General features: G+C 34.3%; 2 protein-coding genes across 2 annotated transcripts in view; one reads left to right on the forward strand and one right to left on the reverse strand.

Annotated features, from left to right (window-relative positions):
• Window positions 1-8,751, forward strand: part of LOC130804191 (ribonucleoside-diphosphate reductase small chain A) — an 8,966-nt gene extending 215 nt beyond the window's left edge. Inside the window, exons 1-9 of the mRNA XM_057668550.1 lie at window positions 1-95; window positions 2,075-2,235; window positions 2,423-2,471; window positions 2,548-2,674; window positions 7,336-7,401; window positions 7,488-7,604; window positions 7,849-8,011; window positions 8,092-8,162; window positions 8,278-8,751. The exon at window positions 1-95 is cut by the window's left edge and continues 215 nt beyond it. Of these exons, the coding sequence (XP_057524533.1) occupies window positions 1-95; window positions 2,075-2,235; window positions 2,423-2,471; window positions 2,548-2,674; window positions 7,336-7,401; window positions 7,488-7,604; window positions 7,849-8,011; window positions 8,092-8,162; window positions 8,278-8,392 (964 nt within the window). The 3' untranslated portion in view covers window positions 8,393-8,751. The remainder of the gene's footprint in view (window positions 96-2,074; window positions 2,236-2,422; window positions 2,472-2,547; window positions 2,675-7,335; window positions 7,402-7,487; window positions 7,605-7,848; window positions 8,012-8,091; window positions 8,163-8,277) is intronic.
• Window positions 8,752-9,745: 994 nt separating this feature from the next.
• On the reverse strand, window positions 9,746-19,450 carry LOC130804181 (DUF21 domain-containing protein At4g14240-like). Its single transcript, XM_057668539.1, has 13 exons — window positions 18,931-19,450; window positions 17,661-17,737; window positions 16,752-16,835; window positions 16,545-16,658; window positions 14,861-14,944; window positions 14,645-14,716; window positions 14,110-14,177; window positions 13,668-13,755; window positions 13,502-13,575; window positions 13,061-13,421; window positions 11,527-11,573; window positions 11,371-11,452; window positions 9,746-10,149 (listed from the first exon to the last, which is right to left on the reverse strand). The coding sequence occupies exons 1-13, from the start codon at window positions 19,166-19,168 to the stop codon at window positions 10,075-10,077; spliced, it is 1,464 nt and encodes a 487-aa protein (XP_057524522.1). The 5' UTR covers window positions 19,169-19,450; the 3' UTR covers window positions 9,746-10,074.
• Between the last annotated feature and the right edge of the window lie 1,808 nt (window positions 19,451-21,258).

Genomic DNA, 21,258 nt, shown 5'->3' on the forward strand with positions numbered 1-21,258 from the left:
TTTAATGGAACAATCTGACAGGTTTTGTATGCTCCCTGTTCGTTACAATCGACTTTGGGAGATGTATAAGAAGGCTGAGGCTAGTTTCTGGACTGGTTTGTTTTCACGTTCTCCCTTTCTTTAATCTTCTTTCTTAATCACTTTTTTCATCAATTATTATGTCTAATATTGTTGTGATGATGATAAAGTTGCTGTCTTTTTTGTTGATTCTGCACCATAATCCCTAATTTGAGTCTAAATTTCAATATTCCTGATTAGTTTGGGGAGATGAATGCTTGGTTATTGATTTTGGGGGATGGATATTAATATTTGACTTTTAAATGTTAATGAAACTGAGGAATTTTTCGGAAATTTTGTTGATTGATGTACAACGAGCATGATCATCAAATGTGTCCAGGTGTTTTCTTACCAGAACTACACTAATTTCCTTTGTCATTTGTCATTTCCACTATTGGTTCGATCACCAAACTCGCCAGAAGAGTATTTGGATTTGAAGTACTCTGTTCGTTTGGTTATTGGTATTCCCCTTAAGTTTTATCATGCAAACACATGGTTGACTAATTATAATACTCCCTCCGTTTCTTTTCAAATGTCCTAAGAATAAATTACAAATTAAGCGTGATTAATGAATAGTACTCAAATAGAAAATGGGATGTATGAAAATAAATAGAGTACTATTGAATGAGCCAAGCATTTTTCATCTGGGGCTGGAAGTAGTTGACAATTGTTAGGTATTCAATATTTTCCAAGATAGATTTAGTCCCAGATATGTGTCAGAATGTACAAACCAATGTCACACTTATGGAAGAGAGTTTGTAGATTTCTTAATCATGATTGGTCTGCTTCGAGCCCTTTTCTGTAAATCTTTTATGGGAGACGTTTTATGGTGCAAGTTAATCTCTGATGAGTGATGGAATCGTACTGGTGGATGATAGAGATTAGTCAATGCTAAGCTAAAGCAATAAAGTTAGGCGTTAGAATCGAAAGGATTTAAACTAAGTAACAATTTCGTTGTGGCACGGATGATCAATGCTTAGGTGTTATAAAGTAGATATGAAAGAATTCCTTTCCAAGTGAGTGTTTCAAGTATCTTGGATTTCAAACTAGGTGTGCTAGTAAGATTAAAAGTATATTCTATCGGATTTCAATTGGACTAGCACTATTATATGGGTTTAAATGTTGGGTTTTTAAAAGAGTTATTTGTAAGAATATGGGCTATCTAATATGCGTATGTTCAAATGGACAAGTGGAGATACCTCTATGATAAATTTGAAATGAAGACATAAGAAACGGTTTTCAAGTTTTAGATATTGAAGACGAAATTAAAAAGAACTTATATGCTGGTTTGGTTATGTGCAAAAAGGATTAGAAAATAAACCACTTAGAAAAGTAGAAGTTTGAAACTTCAAAGAGTTTAGAAGAAGAGCTTGAAGATAACCTGAATAATAGGAGTAAACAATGACATGAAGAATCATATTTACAAGAGTATATGACAATAGTCAATAGATACGATCAAATGGAGGAAGAGAATATATGTTACTGATCATTGAAATTGATTTTCTTACTGTTAGATTAGTATTAGACACGTCCAATAAAGTATAATCTTGTTACTAACATCTCTCTTGTTGATTTGTTTAGTCATTGTATGGATTCCATATGTTGAGATTAAGGTGTTGGGATTGTTGTTGTGGCTCTATAGAACTGATTCAAAATGAAACCAACATTAATTTGGATAAAGAAAAAAAAAGCCTTGTGATAGATACTTGATCTTTCTTGTTGCAACTCGTCTTGTATGAGACCGTCTCACCATGAGACGGCTCATATAATTAGCCTATTTTCCTAATTAATCACTTTAAACTTGTAAGTAATCATTTAACACACTAAGTGTACATGGGTCAGCCCAATAGAGATGATCTCACCATAAGACTGTCTCATTTAAGAATTTGTATTCTGGTTATTGTTATGTTATACTTTGATGTTGTATGTCTTTTGGGAAGTGACTACTTACAATTTCTTTATCCCTTTCGGAAAGTTGCAGCTTACAACTTATTCCTGTGTTTTATTCTTATTACAGCCGAGGAGGTTGATCTCTCATCCGATGTGCAGCAGTGGGACCAGCTATCAGATTCCGAGAAACATTTTATCACTCATGTACTCGCCTTTTTCGCAGCGTCTGATGGGATTGTTTTGGAGAACCTCGCTGCGAGATTTTTAAATGATGTGAAAGTTGCAGAGGTATATGTCTTAAGTTCTTACTTGCAATTAGCTGACCTAATAGAGCCTACCCTGTTGAGATAGTTTAATGGTAAACATTATGGGACTTAAGTTAAATTTCAGGTATCCTATTTTTAAGGTGTGATTTTTATCCATCCGTTATTTATATATGTGGAAATTGACTTTCCCTTATTTTTTACGAATCAAGGCTCGAGCGTTTTATGGATTTCAAATCGCAATGGAGAATATACATTCTGGTAGTGTCTGGACTATCTATGGTATATATTTGCACAATTCGTGGTGCTAATAATTGAAACTTTTGCCTGTTCACAGAGATGTACAGTTTGTTGCTGGAGACATATATTCGGGACTCGAAAGAAAAAAACCATTTGTTTAATGCCATTGAGACAATTCCATGTATTAAAAAGAAGGCAAACTGGGCATTAAATTGGATTCAGAGGTAATTCAAATTTTTGTTTCTGATCTTACTAATTTCACTAATTCAAATTGGATTCTTTATTGGGTCAGTCCAAACTATATAAAAAAAGTTGCTTTTTGTAAAAGTGTGAATTCAGATTTCATTGCTTTTTTATGTTTTTTTTACTAATGGGCTGCTTGTATGGGCCCTTCTCACGGTGAGACAGTCTCATGCAAGACTTGTTGTGCTCATTTTGCTAATGCCTAAACCAGAACAAGTGTTTTTAAGTGCCATCTTGGAGGTTTTTAGAAAATTTTGATTCCAAAGTGCTTTAACGACTCGTTTAGTTATTAGTACTAATTGGTGATGATAAGAATGATTTGTAGTGTAAATTTTCATAATATATACTCCCTCCTATTCAGAGTAATTGTCCCATTTGGTTGGGCACGGATATTAAGAGTGGGATGTGGTCCACCAAAAAGGTAGTAGTTGGGATTTTTTAAGTGATTGGATTAATTGTTAATGATTTCCTCTTTTTTGTTAAATAAAGTAGATAGAATTGAATTTTGGAGTGAAAATTAGGTTTCACATTTACAATAAAATTAACTGACAATAATATATTTTCGGGTTTTTTAAATTGACAAACCATAAAAGTACTTAACTGAAATTACAAAAAATTACATAAACTAAATCACATATTACAAATTGAAAAAATAAACTAAGTCTTCAATTCTTCCTTGATTTCTTCAGGGTTTTTTAAACGGCAATCGAAAACGAACAACCCTCTCGCCACATGCGCATGCGATTATTAAATCTTTCATTGACTTCAGATTTTAAAAAAAACAAACACGTTATGCATTAAGTGTTCAAAATTGATTAATTAGCTACGAAAAATATGAACATTTTGATTTCGAAACGAAGCCATCAAATAAACTGGAAGACAGCAAGTCAGTAACATCAAAGACAAAGAGGCAACAATTCCACACAAGTCAGTGACATCAAAGACAATAACCCAAATTTTTCAGATTGGCGCCAAGTAAGAAAATTCAGAGGCAGCAGCTATATAATGATAGCACTAAATAAAGAATTCATCACCACTAATTAATTTACATCAACCAAAATTGAAGTACAACCATGGTAAAAACAAAAGAGCTAGATAATTTTACTAGGAATCAAATAATGCATGAACTTTTATCATCAGTCAACAGTAAAAGGAAGCCAGCACATGGGGTCATCAATGACATGGCGAAGAAGTACGTTGTAAATAGGATTACAATAGGAAGGATATGAGGACAGATGAAGGACCAACAGAAGAATCAACTTCTAATAAATGTCAACAGTAAGAAGAAAGGCAAGAAGACAGGGAATGAGATTCCCTTTGATGACATGAAGTTCAAGGAACTTGAAAAGGCGAAAAAGACAAGTCAAGCAGCAATTGCAAGGGCCATGGGAGTTAGCCAAAGCACGGTTTGAAGATGGAAAAAACAGAAGTACATTCGAAAGCACACCAATGCAATCAAACCATTGCTTAATGACAAAAATAAACTCGACAGGTTAATTTTTTGTCTTACAAGTTGCATTTTAGATAAGCACACAAGCAACTTCATGTTTAATGACATGTCAAATGTAGTGTAGATGAAAAGTTATTTTACATCACAAGGACACAACAGACATTATCTTACACCCGGAGAGGTAGAGCTACATAAAGAAATCCAATCAAAACGATTTGTGCCTAAGATCATGTTTATGTGTGTTGTTGCTAGACCAATCTTTTCTAATGAAGGTGAGCTGATTTTTGATGGAAAGATAGACATATATCCTTTTACACACGAAGTGGCAGCACAAAGAAGTTCAAAAAACAGGAAAAGAGGAGAGCTAGAGACCAAACCCATACAATCAATCACTAAAATACACACGAGAGATATGATTGTGCTCAAGATACTCCTAGCAAGTAGAAGTAAATGGCCAGCACATTTAAGCAAAACGATATACATTCAACAGGACAATGCTAAACACATTTTAGATGATGACATAGTGTTTAGAGAGGCAGCAACACTTGATGGATGTTGTTTCCACTTAGTGCAACAACCTCCTTACTCACCAGATATGAATGTGTTAGACTTAGGATTTTTTAGGTCAATATAAGCATTGAAGCATAAAAAATCTGCATACAATTATGCACAGTTGGTTATGGCAGTGAATGTAGCTTTTGAGAGTCTACAACCAAATGCATTGAAGTTTGTATGGATCACTTCACAAGCATGTAAAGTTTAGGTTATTAAGAACTTAGGCGGTATAGATTATCATATTCCACACATGAACAAATCAAAGCTTGCAAGGGAAGGGAGACTCCCACATTGTTTGGGGGTACAAAAGGAAGTTATTTGCGAGGCACTTCGTTATTTAGACACAAAGGTGGGTCAAAGTACGTTTGAGGTCATCTTAGATCAAAGATGAACAATTTTTTCATCAACATCATTTACCAACAGCACAAACAGAAATACCAGCAACAACAGAATGGTCATCACCAACAGAAACAAAAACTCCAGCAACAGAAACACCAGCACTAACAAAAACTCCAGCAACAACAGCAACACCATTAACAACAGCAACAGCAGAAACACCAGCACTAACAGAAACTCCGGCAACAATAGCAACACCATTAACAACAGAAACACCAGCAACAACAGTATCTCTAGCAATAACAGAAACACCAGCACTATCAGAAACTCCAGCAACAATAGAAACTCCAACAACAACAGCAACACCATTAACAACAGAAACACCAGCAAGAACAGAAACACTAGCAAGAACAAAAACAACACCAACAACAGAGGAAAGAACACCATCAGAACCAGCAACAGTAGCATTAACACAAGTAGCATGTACATATGACAGATATGATTATATTTTTTGGTTACATGTTTATACTCACTTTTGGATGAACTATGTTAGGCAAATCATCAAGTTGTTTAACCATAAACATTTAAATGAAAATGACAGCTTCAAAAATTTACTGATGGCTTCAAAAACAAAATCGAAAAATTACATAAACTCAGAGAACAAATTGTTCTCATCACAGATACCCCAAAAATTATAGTAATTGCCTCCTGAATCTGGTAAGAACATAGCCTCCTAATGATGATGTTTGGTGGCTTATGAACTGAAAACCCTAGATTGGTGGCAAAATAAGTTGATTTAGGGTTTTTGTAGCTATAATCAAATGTTTACCCTCAAAAAAATCATAGGGAAAAAAATCTAAACATCAACACAAACATGCATACCATTAAAAACACAAACACAAAATCATCATAAGTTAAAAAGGAAAGATGTATCCATAGAGAGAATGGTTCTCCAACATCAAAATCAGACACCAAATCATCATCATCCAGTGATTCTTCATCTGAGGAAGGAACAAGTTCTCAATATAACGATCTTGCAGTTCTAGTTGTAAATCAAACGAACCCCCAATTTCTTCATCCTCAGAAATTAAAGTTCTTCCCCAGTTAGGATCCGTTTCAACAGAGCTCGTAGGAGATGGAGGAGCTCGATTGTAGAAGTCAAACCAAGGATTAGGAGGACCAACTAGGTCACTGTCTTGGGATGAAGACAACGAAGAAAGACAAGAACATAGTGACTCCATATTCGAAAACCCAGAAGCATACACAAAAAAACCAAGATTTGAAAAACCCCCAAACGTATTAGGGTTTCAATTGAACACCAGAAAAGAGAGAAGAGAGAGAGGGGAAGGGAGATGTTGAAGGAAAATGAAGATGAAGATGAAGATGAAGGACGATAATCAGTAACATGGGGAAAAAGGAGAAGATGAAGATGAAGGAGAACGTTGAAGATGATGATGGGAGAGCAGAGTTAGGGTTTCAGTTAGTGGATTTAGGAGGAGGGGAGGATTGATTTTAAAAGGGAGGTAAACATTAAGAGTATTAATGAGGTTTATGTAATTAATCAGTTAGGGTAATTAGTGTAAGCGGGGGTGTTTTCGTAATTACGTGTGTGAACTAAGGGTATTTATGTAAAAAAACAAACAAAAAAGGAAATGGGACAGTTGATATGAATTTTCCAAATAAGGAAATGGGACAATTACTCTGAATAGGTGGGAGTATTATGTTATTTCCATGGTAATGAAAGTTTGATCATAAAGAAGTTTTTTTGTTCACAATTTTTCATTACCATCTTATACTAAATTTTCAAATGGTAATGAGTTGGAATCAATTTTATGAAAAAATAAGATTGTTAAAGTGGAATAAGCATGACCATTACACTTGTCAAGACATATTCCAACCAAAATTATACTAACTTTCCATTATTATTACCGCCGTTTAATATCGTTTACCAAACGGGTCGCAAGTGTCATCTTATGTTTTAGATAATTCTGGGTTACAACATTGTTTTTCTTTGTACTTAATCATGGTTTAACTTTCTTGTATATTGTTTATGTGAAGTATTTTTTTTTTCCAAATATGCTACCTTAAAGATAATTTCCATTGAAACACGATTTCTAGAGTTCAGTATAATGTCGGCTTCATCAAGAAAAAAGGACTGCTTGAACAATATCTACATGGTTTATCATAATTTTTTGATACTTTCATCTCATAGATATCGACTTGTTACTGCGTATTTCATCTTGCTTTGTTGTACTTTGATCAACAAATGGACTTTACTCGGAACAAACGCATTTTGTGTAGTTCAAATTCGTTTGCGGAAAGACTTGTTGCATTCGCTTGTATTGAAGGGATCTTCTTTTCAGGAAGGTGATGTTATACCACAATCTCGTGCACTTTATTTTTCCGTGTTCAATTCAGATTATATTCGTTTATTTGTGGTTTAAAATTTTCAGCTTTTGCGCCATATTTTGGCTTAAAAAGAGAGGCTTGATGCCTGGTTTGACGTTTTCGAATGAGCTCATTTCAAGGGATGAAGGTCTGCACTGTGACTTCGCTTGTCTTCTGTACAGGTCCTTACTCTCCTCAACCACTTGTTTTTAATTTCTTCGCGAATTGCGAATCAGGAAAAGCGAATTATGATTGGTTTTAGGCCTTTTTGAGCGAATTGTGAATTTTAAAAGTAAATTAGCCAGCGAATTTAGTAACACTGGTCTCCAATATGTGGTTTCTTTTTGAAGATTTTGTTTCTGTCTAATGTCGCTAACTTGCTATACAATTCTCCCTTGTCCAATGCTCGATTATCTTGCATTTTAGTCTGTTGCAAAAAAAGTTACAGCCGGAGACAGTCGATAAAATTGTGCATGAATCTGTTGAAATTGAAACAGAGTTCGTATGTGAAGCTCTCCCGTGTGATTTGATTGGCATGAACGCAGTACTTATGAGGCAGTACATAAAATTTGTTGCTGATCGTCTTCTGGTACGTGATACTATCTTGTTTATCGGTTTTGTTTGCGAGAAATTGCTAAAGATTTTATGTTGTTCGTCTTGTTCTTTCAGGTTGCGTTGGGGAACCGAAAGAAGTACAACGTAGAAAATCCTTTCGATTGGATGGAGTTCATATCCTTAACGTGAGCGTTATGAATTTTCGAGTTTTTTCCCGTTTTCATTGTTTTCTCCGCAGACTTAGTCCGAGCAGCTATTTATGGTGCGCTATGTGAATCTTGATATGGCGTACTTTTGTAGGGGTAAGACAAACTTCTTCGAAAGACGGGTTGGCGACTATCAAAAGGCGTCTGTCATGTCTAATTTGAAGGACGGTAACAAGAACTATGTCTTCAACCTGGATGAGGATTTTTAGATGCTCTTCGCGTAAGTTTTATCAACAACCGCGTTGAAGATGGGAAGATGCATCGGGTTATTCTTTTGTTGTTACTTATATTAGTAGTAGCCTTTTACAAATTTAGTTCTCATTTTAGGCAGGTTATCGGTTAGCTCTATGCACCGCAGAGCACCCAAAAAACTCGTATGTTCTTGTTACGTTGTTACGTTACATCAGCTCAGAGCAATGGTAGAAAATAAATCATCTAGTTTGTATCTCTTTGGATGTAACCACTTCTGATCGCAAATTTTAATAATTAGTGTAAACAAATGAAAAATGGAAGAATCACCCTTTTGAGGATTTTTCCTTTTACTAGTATAAAAGCGATTTGAATCTCACTACAAAGAATTAATTATTTCTCCCTCTTGTCAGTAGTGATTCTCTAATGTACTTCCAAATAAAATATGAGAATCTTGTACGACTACCTTGTTTTCGTGAAGCATTTGGTCAAATTCAACATAGTGTTCACATAGTCCAGACTTGTGACCCCATCCTCGATAAGTCCTTGCACATGACATTGTTTCCTTTCCTGTCAAATTTTATGCATTAAACTCTGATGTCATAGTGGAATCCGTGATGCAAGTTTGCTTCTTGAAAGACCAAGCTATTGCACCTCTCCATCTAGGAAAGCACAATCACTAATAGAAGAATTATCAATAGGTTTCTTTTAGCTATCTTTCTTCTTACAGCTAAACAATGAATTGGCCTTAGGTTGTTGGTATAGCAATTTAGCTTTGCTACTGCAAAAGTTATATCCGATTGGTCCATGTCATAGCATACATCAAAGATCCTATTATCCTTTAGTATTTCATATGTGAAGCTACATTTCCTCTGTAAGAAACAACTTTGAATGATGATCAATGGGAGTAGAAATATGACTCACATTAATCATATTAAATCACTTGACTATCTTCTCATAGTTCTCAATGTAATGAGCTTGACTTAAGAAAAGTCCACGCTTGTCCCTTTCGATGTCACCAGGTTCCAATTCCCGCTTCATGAGCATCATCCAACCGTTCTTCATTGAAGAATAGGTCCTTAGGTCTACTTGATGAAGAACAATTTTCATCAAACACTGCATCTCTTGTATCCATAACACTATGTTCAATTACATAGAACCATAAGTTACATTTCAAGAAGCATATGTATGAAGATGCATTCCAAGACTGTTTCACCAAACTTATCATTTAAGTTGCCAAGCACTGTTACAATTGCCTTACAACCCCACAACTTGAAATAACTCAACTACAAATTCCTTTTGGATTATAGTTCATAAGGTGTCTTTTCGTTCCCATTTGAGGAACTCAATTGAGGATGTGAACTCGATTGTCATAACTAGCGTTAAACTAATGCTAAATTCAGAATGCTTTATAAAATAGATAGTAGGAAATGATACAGACGTTTGTTTCGGTTGAAAGAATCAGCCAACATGATGGGCACCTCTGATTTAGTATCTACGGCCACCAAGCACAGCACATATTTTACTCTCTACATTCTAATACAAAGACCAAGATACAAAATTTCGCAGCAGCATAGTTCTATATTTAATTGCTATGATCAATATTTATAGGAATAGTAAGGACTCGGAAGTGAAGGATATAAAAGTTAAATAAACATCACTTGTCATGGCCAAGCTTGATCGAGACTCAAGAGGCAAGTAATCAATTTGTTGAAGCTGAATTATCTTCACTGAGCTTCTTTGCACTTTGTCCTTGCCTATTTTGGCTTCCTTGAATCTGCACAATGCCATCATAATATGTTAAGACTCTTTCACTAATTTATTGCCGCAGAAGTATGTAGTGTAATGAAGAAGCACGGAACTTTATTCATTATCAAACCTGAAACTGGTTGTAACATGCTTCAGTTTTTGTACTCAGCTATAAGTTATACATATCTTAGCAACCACCAAGAAAAGGAAGATTGAGCCATATTCCACTTGGGTTTTCACAAAATACAGTTATGCTACTATGCAAGGGTTGCTAAGTTGCCGCTTCCTATCTTCCAAATGTGGTGTCGAGTGAACACATTTTACTAGGTTTTAAGGATAAAGGCTAAGGAATTGGATGTAAGCTAGTTTTGAAATGATGCAACTCTTTTAGGGAAGTACTTACAGCCCGTTTGGTAGGTGGAAATAAACGGCGGTAAGAGGAATGAAAATTGGTGTTATTTTGGTTGAAAAATCTCTTGGCTACCTTGATGGTCATGCGTGTCCAACTTCAATCATCTCGTTTCCTTCATAAAATTCATTCCAATGCATTAACAATGGGAGAGGTGGTATTAGGTGGTAATGGGAATTTGTAAACAAAAAAACTTTTTTGTGATCAAAGTTTCATTACCATGGGAATGACATGAAACTTTTGATGAAAATTTTACACTAATAATCATTCCCAGTACCACTAACCAAACGAGCCGCTAGAGTTGTTAGATATTATGGAATGTGTCCTAAGTGAGAGTAGAGCAATTGCCCAAAAGAAAACTTGGAGAGGAGTTAAATGATGTGATACAAAGTATCCCACGTCAAAAACATTACATTGGCGATGATTTGAACGATCATGTTGGGACATAAGCCTGTTATTTAGGTAAATCAGACTTCAAAATTCATAACAGTATCGCGAGGGGGGATATAAAGCTAACAGAAAAGTTACTAGATCCTTAGTGTCAACAACTAGGGCATATCCTGTCTCTCTATCGTTCGCCACTGCATGTGGATTGGGTTTCACTATGTAGCTTGAGGTTTATCACTCACAAGAGTGGTGGATTCCTCACAAATAAAAAAGTACAAAGGGAAATATGTTTAAAGCTTGTGATTCCTTTATCATTATGATCAATCATGAAATCAGAAGACAACCATTTGAAGCATGAGACTACTGAGATAAAGTACGATACAGTACAAAGTTGAGCCAACAAGAACAAACAAGGGGAAAATTATAGATGACCAAAAGTTAACTTATACTTACCAAATTCTTTTGGCTGGTTAACCTCCGATAAGATGGAGCTCGTGCAACGGAAGAAGCAGCTGCAACTGCAGCGACACGTATCCTGCATAACGTGGGCAAGATTGTGAGTGTATTTTCAGGTCAAGCAACTGAATTTATTAAATCAATGGTTTTTACCGTTTATGAACATCAACAAATTCATCTGTTTCATCTACTATCTCCTCCTGCATTTGCAAAAATGGCGACATGAAGATAGTTATTATGATCAAATCATTATAGTAGGAATAGTAAAAGATAGAAAAAATTAATGTTTGCACAGGAAATTTCTTTTGATGTAATAACATATGTGAAAACCCTTTCATGTATTGAAAGTTTGACTATAGTTTGCAAACCTAAGAAGAGGGAGAACATAAGAGTTGGATAGTAGAGATTTTAATAGGTGCACTATAGCTAACAGTACATATATAGTCTTAGTATCTCAAAATCTACAAAGCCTCCGGGAGATTATTTAACCTAAGTAACATCTTGACTGCTGGTTGTGTTGAACCAAAAATTGATACATAACAGTCCTTGTAAAAAAAATGCAAAAAAAAGGGAATCGGAAAAGGATTCAGCGGCACATATGACCAAGCATTGCTTCATCTACATGTTAGTGATATATATGAAGTTATAAGCCAAGGCCTTGTTCTTTTCACCTTCAAAAATAAATTGAAATACCTACAATAAGTTTATATGAGTTGGGGTAGTTTCAGATAAATTTCAGTTGAGAAAAGAGATTTCCAGGAGAACTATGAAGCTCCTAAGTCTCATATTAATGTTCAGGTACAGCATAATTATGGAGCCTGTGTATTGTTTAATCTGAGAGCTAAGTGTCTCTTCTTTGATTGTTATCAATGCTAGGGCAGTTAGCTAATAGTGGTTTTTGAAAAACACAGATTAAAGGAGTAATTCATGATTATAGCTGCTTTAGATTACAATGCTGTTTGGCTAATGGTTGTTGGCTTTTTTAACTGGTTTGTTTAACTAGCTTAAAGTGTTGACTGTTTTTGTTGCCTGTTAAGCTAGCTAGATAAGTCAACTGTTTAGAGAAATGTTTGGTAAAATTAAATATTAGCCTTTGAGTATTTATTAAAGGGAAAGTGGGCTAACAAGCCAAAAGCCATTAAAAAAACTATCAAAGCGAGCTATTTCAATTTGGCTTAAAAGTCATTTACCAAACACCTATTTTGGCTTTTTGACCAAGCAATAAGCCAAAACCCAACCACAAATTCAAACCAAAAGCCATTTACCAAACCCAATGAAGCACACAGAAGTAATAAGTTTGTTTCCGCTTAAAATTATAGTTAGAATTAAATCAGGTAATAACAATTCAGTTTAAAATTATTGTTAGAGAAAAATGTGAGGTTTATGCGAGGGCCGAACAAAAAAGTTAGTCTAATGAAGCACACAGAAATAATAACTTTGTTTCTGACAGATTCTACAACCCCTATAATGTTCTAGAGTGATAGACTTCTATAGGTATGCCAGGAAGTATATCAGACAGATCGAGTTTTAATTAATTTTCCAGGAAACAAACTCCAGCCATGAATGAGTTGTTTCCACTTCAGTCTTGATATGCTCCCAGTTACTCATATAAAATTTATTGAGAAACGAATATGTGCATTGACCCACACAAGAGCACATATATACTAAATAACATAAATGCATTTACCTGCAAAAGTTCTTCAAACACATCTTCAAGGGTGATAATGCCGATAACTTCCCCCTCTTCAATATCCTCTACGGTGTAAGGCGTAGAATTTGATAATGCATTGTCCTGTGGTAAATTCTGCTTGTCTTTTGAGATTTTCTCAATGTCTATTATACTCTCAGAATTGTCATTTTTCTTGGATAGTAAAGGAGCAACTAAATCAGACTTGAAGTCTGTGACTTTAGACTGATTAGATTTTTCAACATCAATAACACGTAAATCAGCAATACTCTTCTTTTTCCCTTTCACCACCGCTGCCATATGACTGTGACCTTTCTGGAATTCATTCAATATGTCATACAAAGGCATGTCTGCAGGAACCCTGAAAACAATAGCAGGCATCACTTTCCCATTGTTCATCTGTGTACTAAAATCAGTATGCGTTTAGTTTATAGAACATACCTTGGAATTCTTCGGATGGAAACTGCACTTACAGGAGTCTCTGTTTCAGGCCGTACTGTCAGCAGAGTTTTAACCTGAAGGTTGAATAAGAGTGAAAAAATCTTAGAAACCGAACTATTAACCACAATAATAAACCAAAAATCAGGGCTATGAATTTCTAACACACCAAAAGAAGTCCAATAATGTTTTTTGGATTCCCAGAATAGACAGGTACTCGGCTATGCCCACGAGCTAGGATCTTTCCCATCGCTTCCCTACAAAATGAAATTGTAGGCAGTTGAACAAAAAAAAAAGGTTCATTTCTTCTATTACTGTTTTTCTATTTTTTCGGGGAGGGGATCTAGCTAGGCAGCACTGCAGCAATGGGGGGACTGCGGACAGTTCATTGCACAGAAGTCCACACAAGATGAGATATAAGGGTAACTGTAATGTCAAGTGCTAGATAAAGGTAGGAATGATTACTTGTTTATCCACCCCTGTCTACAAATTACCATGACTCTATCAGTAATCACTTGGTCAAGCTTTTTCTTTAATTATGTTTAGGAGAGAGGGGGCAGGCATTAACGGAAATTGAGATAGAAACAAGAGAAACACTATCAGTCCATTACCAGTCCAACTTAGAATCGACATCCAAGGAAAAGGTTGACTCAATGGGTGTCATTGCCTCCTGAGCAGTCTGTTTAGCCAAAGAGAAAAGCAGGACGTAGAGTTAGATAGTAGCCTACATAACCAGATATTGTAAGGCTTGTAGTGAAATAATTACATCAAAAACATAAAAGCTAAGAGATGTACAGAAAATCAATAATGCACAAAATGACGATATTGTAAGAATAGTCGTTTGGAGTCATTATGTTTTCTGGAGAGCACGATTATGTGCAAATCCTAGATATCTCCACCGGAAATTCATGTTAATAGGACAAACTTTAGAGCTCATTAACATGCATGTCCAATCATGTACCTCTAAAAAAGATGTTTAATTGCCAAGCAAGACCATATATCTGGTACTCCATATTGTACCCAGGCAGCCAGTGCAACAATTCCTGAGCTGCCAGATGCATTTGTGGCTCGACTTGATCCGAATACAAAAAAAAATCTTATAAGGTTAAAAAAGCTTTTAAAATCAAAGGTGTTATTGCTATATACCTTCTCTGTCAAATCTAGCGCTCCACTGATAATGGTTGTCTCGTCATGAGTAAGTTCACCACCCTTTCCAGCCTAGAAGAAACAAATGAGGTTGAGAGTGAAGCCTAAGCACCCACTAACAGAAGTTCAGATTATCTTTACTATTATCCTCAGTAAGTCATTTGGTACATAATTTGATGATAGGTCAATTTAACCCAAACACAGAAACCAGGTTACCTCTTGGCTGTGGATGGACACTAGTGCTTTTAATTGAGCTCTCCTAAAAAGTGCTTCATTATGTCCTAGTAAGCAGTCCAACATCTGCAGTGGTAAAATTGATCAACTGACAGAAACAATTCCATACAGCAGAAACAGTTTGCACCAATTTAATAAGCATTTGCAAATTGTAGTAATAACATAGCAGCATCCTATGTATCAACTATCAAGTAAACAACCAGCATTGGAATTCCCTCACTGCATGCCAAGGCATATTCCGAAATTTATTTTTGCTAAGATATAATTTCTAGTAGTTTGAGATTAGACAACCCTCACTCAGAATTGGAAAGCATCAACTAGGGTTATCACATTTCTTGACCAGGGGTAGCAATTCAGTCTGAATCCGACCCTAGTCCAAAGATTCGAGAAAGTAATCCAATTCGAATCCCAAGAAAAGTTCGACGACGAATCCAATCATATAGTCTGACTCTGAATCGGAGTTCGATCTCTTAAAAGATCCAAAAAACCAACTCAAAATTTGAATCCGACACCGTATCCAATTCAATCTGCACCCAACACCAACTTTGTTCAAATATTTAATTTTCTAGTTTATCATAAACATAATTGTATATTTTAAGATTGATACATACACATAAATGTGTCGTTCTTGATTATTGTTTATGTGTTCAATATTGGTGGTAGAGTTATTGGACCCATTATAGAAAGATTTTCCTCAAGAATCCAACACGGTTAAAACCTTGATGTGCCAATTTCAAAGGCTTTATTGTTGTGAGTTTCTTTCCACGTTATTATTACGTAGAATTTGGGTGGATCGTGTCCTATTCGAATTATAAAGTTCAGCTGGTCGAACTATGATGCTCTGTAAGTAGAATTTGGGTAAATTATAGCCTATTCGAATGGAATTATTGTTTTGAGTTGTGCACTGTCAAAAAATGAAATTGATTTTGAAAAAAAATTAAATAAAATGATCCTACTTTGTGAAGGGGGGTCCAAGAGTCTGAGTCGTAGTACAGGAAATTTGGGTCCGAGTTGGAGTCAAAGAAGAAAAAATATACAAATGATTATGAAGAAAGAAACAATGAGTTCTATATTACAGGCCCAAAGACAAATCTCAAAACGATATTTCAACCCACATCCTAGTGACATTAGAATAACCCACCTGAAAACCAAGTTTGCTACTGTAATACTGTATACAATTGCAAGAAAAGACAAGTTGTACACATAAGTTCTACATTTTCAATCATATGACGTTGATTTCCACTAAACTTTAAAGAGAAACAAATAAAATTCTTGCATACATAAGTGACTTAACAACATAGTAATACTCATCTAGAAGCCAAAGGGCTCTAGGAAGAATGCTTTAGTAACTTGGCGGCCTAGCTGAAGTAAGTAATAGGTAGAAAAGATTGTAAATCTCCATAACGCAAGGCACAAGAAAGTTTCTCATGTTTGTGAAAAAGCAAAGGTTCATTGATTCACTAAGGTCCTTGTAAATAAGAATATCATTGCAATAGAAGCAATCGCATAAAGTGCATAGCATGTTAGGAGCTCAAACTCTAAAGAATACCGCATAGAATTTCGGAACGAAAGCATGAAAACCGTTATTTAGAATCCCATTACGACCTACGTAGTAAGTACTCTATAGAATTCCACCAAAGAGACTAACATTAATTTAAGTGACTACCTTTCCAATTGGATAAGAAATTGGATAGCAAACAATCATCAATATGCGCACTAGCCATACAAAATTTGCACCAACAGCAAGTCCATATCTAGTGCATATAGATTGAGGAATAACCTGAAATTCAAAATAGCCAAAACTTCCTGAGTAGGTATTAAACCAGATGAAGAAATAAACTTCAGACGGATAGTTGAACTAAACGCTACCAACCTCTCCAAAACCTAGAACCAATGTTACCGAGAGAATAATAGCCACATACTGATTAAACATCTTGTCCAGGTATATAGGAAGTGCCTGCAGGTGGTCAAATAGAGTCACACAAGGGTAAGAGGATAGCTATATCAGTTACACGTTCCAAATCCAGCTCAGTTTCGAAAGCATCTAAAATCATTGTGGTGAAACATAGCAAAATTAGTAACGGAATTTAAGAAAAGCTTTTTTGAACCCGCTCTAAATCTGAAGCAAATATCCACCAGCATAATCATCCTTCAATACCCGCAAAGTATACTACAGAACAACCTCCAAACATCACAGGATGAAGGTGCAAGCAAAGAAATCCAAATGCTAACAATATTAAATTGGAGGAACTTTGAACCTAATACATTTCTATCCTATAAGATATTTTCTTTTATGACCCATTTGGTTGTTGGTATTAATTGATAGTAATGGGAATGATTTGTAGTGTATATTTTCATGAAATATATCATGTTATTCCCATGGTACTGAAACTTTGATCATAAAAAATCTTTTTTTTCACAATTTTCCATTATTACCTAATACGACATTTTCATATGGTAATGCATTAGAATGTATTTTGTGAAGAAATTGAGATAATTGGATGAGAGCAAGCATGGCCATTTAACTTGTCAAGAGAGTTTCCTACTAAAATTACACTAGTTTTCCATTACCATTCCTACCATTTAATACCTATTACCAAACGGGCCGCTAGGAGTTCACAAGCAGCACATGTCTTACATTTCACTTTTCTATTTAAATTTCATATCCAATAATTTAATAGTCATGAGTATACGCAACAAAGATTGAAACAGCCGTCACCATTGCAAATTAAAGGACTCAGATAGGTAGATAAAAGTCCAATTTGTACAACAAAACGAATACCTCCATGGCCGCTGCATTACAAAGAAGCAATGTCACAAGAAGTTGGTGCTGCTTTTGAACAACAGGAAGGATAAGAGCTGGATACAATTGACATAAATACTTCAGCTTCGTTAATAAAACAAGATCCACCATGTAAAAAGCAAGAATAAAAACAGTCGTATAATATGAGCTTCACAAATTCGTGTGAGAGACGGTCTCTTTGAGAGACCAACTCTAATTGGGCAGGCCCATTATATATTTTTTAAAATATTATAAGCAGGCATTAAGAATGATGTAAGTAGACATTTAAGATATTGAAAGTAGGCATTAAGGATACGGAAGTAAACATTCATGATAATGTATGTAGGCATTAAGAATACGGTAAGTAGGCATTAATCTTTAATGGGTTGGGCTTGAAATACGTCTCTCAAAGAAACGGTCTCTCAATAGACTAGCTGTATGAACTTAGCAAACCCCAATTCAGCAATATTGATGAACCAAAACTTAAATATACCAAAATACGAAGTTCACATAGCTAATTTTACATCATCAAACTCCAAAATCACACCCATAACATCTTCATCATCATACCTAATATCCCGCTCAAAGGCAGGGTTTGGGTGAGAAAGGTGACGAACAATCCATACCCGTACTCCCTTCATAGGGAGAACTATAGGAATGTGGTCAATTTTACACCCAAAAGCTTAAATCCAATAATTGGATAAGTTCAACTTGCAATGATTTTAGTACTTCTATATCATTATGCAGCTAATTTTAGCACATTTTACAATATTTTCAATGTTATCATAATTCATAAGTGAATAATAAAGTCCCTCATAAGTCATATCCTGATAAAACTTAACTACAATGGAAAAACCCAAATCACCATCATCATCATCATCATCATCATCATACCATGTCAGAGTTTATAATTTTCTATCAAAAAAACCCATTCCTTTAAAAGCGGAAATTTAGCATTACATTAAAAAAAACCCAAAATTCCATAATTTTCTATAAAATTAAAGGGTTCATAGATACAGGTAATCTAATTTAAGTTGTGGGCACCTCGAATCTCACGGAAAAGTAAATAAATAAACCAAATCAGGCGACATTTTAGTAACATACCCACTGATATCAATCGAATATCAAAAAGCCATCATCCCCATTTCATTCATAAGTCTGAATTTCTTAATACAAAAACCCCATCTCACATTTATTAATTCAAAAACAATTGACACAAAGTTAACTTTCGATTATAAAAAGAAATGAAAGTTTAGAAATGTTTTCATACCAGCTTGCTTTTGTTCAGAAGGAGTTCCACTACGCTTAAGAATCTCTAAATCAACAAGACTAAGAGACATCAATCCGAGAGTTAAACCAGACATAAGACCAGCAAAAAGAACTAGAAAACAGCAGATTCCAGCATAGATGAACCACCATGGTGTCCCAAATTCAAGTTCGGATCCTAATCTTTCTGCAGTGTTTCTGAATGCAAAACGAGCTAGAGCTACAGCATTTACCACCTGCATCTTTGGAATTCTGTAATTATGTATCTGATTCTGTGATTGTTTGCGAGGTTTGTGATCAGGGATGATCGGGCTTTGGTGGGAATGCTGTTGGTCTTGATTGTTTTTTTATTCGGTTGACTCAATCATGGATCCTGGAGTAGTCGTGGAGCTTCCGTAGTCTATTGAAATTCTCGTGATTTATGTTTGAGAATAAATAATTGATTTAGTTAGAGAATTTAATTATAAAATTATAGGAGTAATAGAAATTGTAGTTGTTTATATGTTTAATTACTTGTGTTTGAAAATAGATATTATATTTAAATTAGAAAATTTTATTATAAAATATAAATGAATAATTTGGAAATAATAATACTTCTTTGTTTTCATGTTCTTAATTTTAATTATCAGTTTATCACTTAATAGTAAGAGTCTAATTACCTCATTTCAAAAGAGTCTAATTCCAAATTCAAATTAATATTTTTTTGATTTGTCTAATACTAAATTTAAGCTAATTTTATACTTTCAAATAAAGTTATGGTTTTCAAACACATTTATAAAATTTTCGGCATTCATGGTGTCTCATGACCACGAACTTGTTACCTAGTGACTCGCAGGTAAAACATTTCCCCGCCTATATTATTATTATTATTTGTAACACCCCGTAATTTATCGGGTTTAAAAGTAAATAAAATATAATAAAATAAAATATAACAAAAATAAAATAAATAAGTGATATTAAATTATATTATTTTACATAGTTAATTATAAGTAATAAAGTAGGTTAATTTTAACGGTAACAAGTTTTATCGCGTACGATGTTATCGCGTGACGTTTCGTGCTGTTTTAACAATAGTATAATAATTGTTTAATTAATTAATTAATAAAAAAAATTTAAATAGGGGAAGGGGAAGAGGCAGCCGGTTGTGAAGTGTAAGGGGAGGAGTTTTGTAACTCCTCTCATAAGTGTGAATTATGACACTTTAAACCATCCATTAAATTGCCTATTAATCCTTAAGCTTCAATTTAAATTCCTCACATTCCTAATCACATTTTAATCTTCTTAGTGAGAAAAAAATTCAGAAAAAAATTTTCCCCTTGTTGTTGTTCTTGGTTTCGGCTCAAGAAGAAAAACAAAACATTTTCTTTGCTCAATCCGATCTTCTAATCAAAGGGTAAGTGAAGTTGTTAATTACTATTTTTTATTTATAAGAAATTTTAGTATGGGATTACATAATCTTCTTTCTTTTTATGATGATATCCTATGACTTATTAGGAGGATTGAGTATTTTATATAAGTTTTTTTTAATAATCATTTGATAAAATTGGTTTGTTAAAAGGATTAAATCCTATTTCTATTATATAAAATTTTCCTTGATTTGCATTTTTTAACAAAGCTTAAATTTGTTATAAGAATAAAGTCTATTCAAAGGTTAAAATGGATTTATTTTACAATTTATATTTCTCTAGCAAGATTTTAGTTTGTTAAAAGAAATTTTAAGTGTATCAATTAAGTAATGTAAGTATCCATGAGTTTATAAATCCTTTAACAAAATTTGATTTGTTTAAAGGATTGTCCTTATATATATGTTTTGTTTCAAAAAAAAAATGATGATATATGATTTTCTACAAAATTTTAATTTGATAAGAGAATCAAGTACTTAATTTAATTATTATGGGTTATGAAACTTTAATTGCTCTTGAAGGATCTTGTGGATGAGTATATCTTAAGTTGCTAGTTTAATGTTTTTGATGATGGTTTAGATTGTTGATGGGGATTTTATGTATTGTTACATGTGTGGAAATATCAAGTGGATTGTGTGATAGGAGATTTGGTTTTATTTGTTTTATTTTAGTAAAATGTAATTTGGTTTTTGGTTAGGTGTATTTTGGTATGGAGATTTAAAAAGGATTAAATAATTTAAATAGAAAAAAAAAATATATAAAATAAAAATAATTTAAGTCGAAGGAATTTCGGACAGCAACTGCTGCCTCGGTAGTAGCGCCCCGATCCGAGTATTGGGTGTGTTTCGTTGTTTTATTTAACCGATGCGTTTTAAAACTCGTTAAAACGCTTAAAATAATTAAAAATAGTAATTGGATGCTAGAAATTA

Source organism: Amaranthus tricolor, chromosome 2, assembly GCF_026212465.1.
Source record: "Amaranthus tricolor cultivar Red isolate AtriRed21 chromosome 2, ASM2621246v1, whole genome shotgun sequence".
NCBI lineage: Eukaryota > Viridiplantae > Streptophyta > Magnoliopsida > Caryophyllales > Amaranthaceae > Amaranthus > Amaranthus tricolor.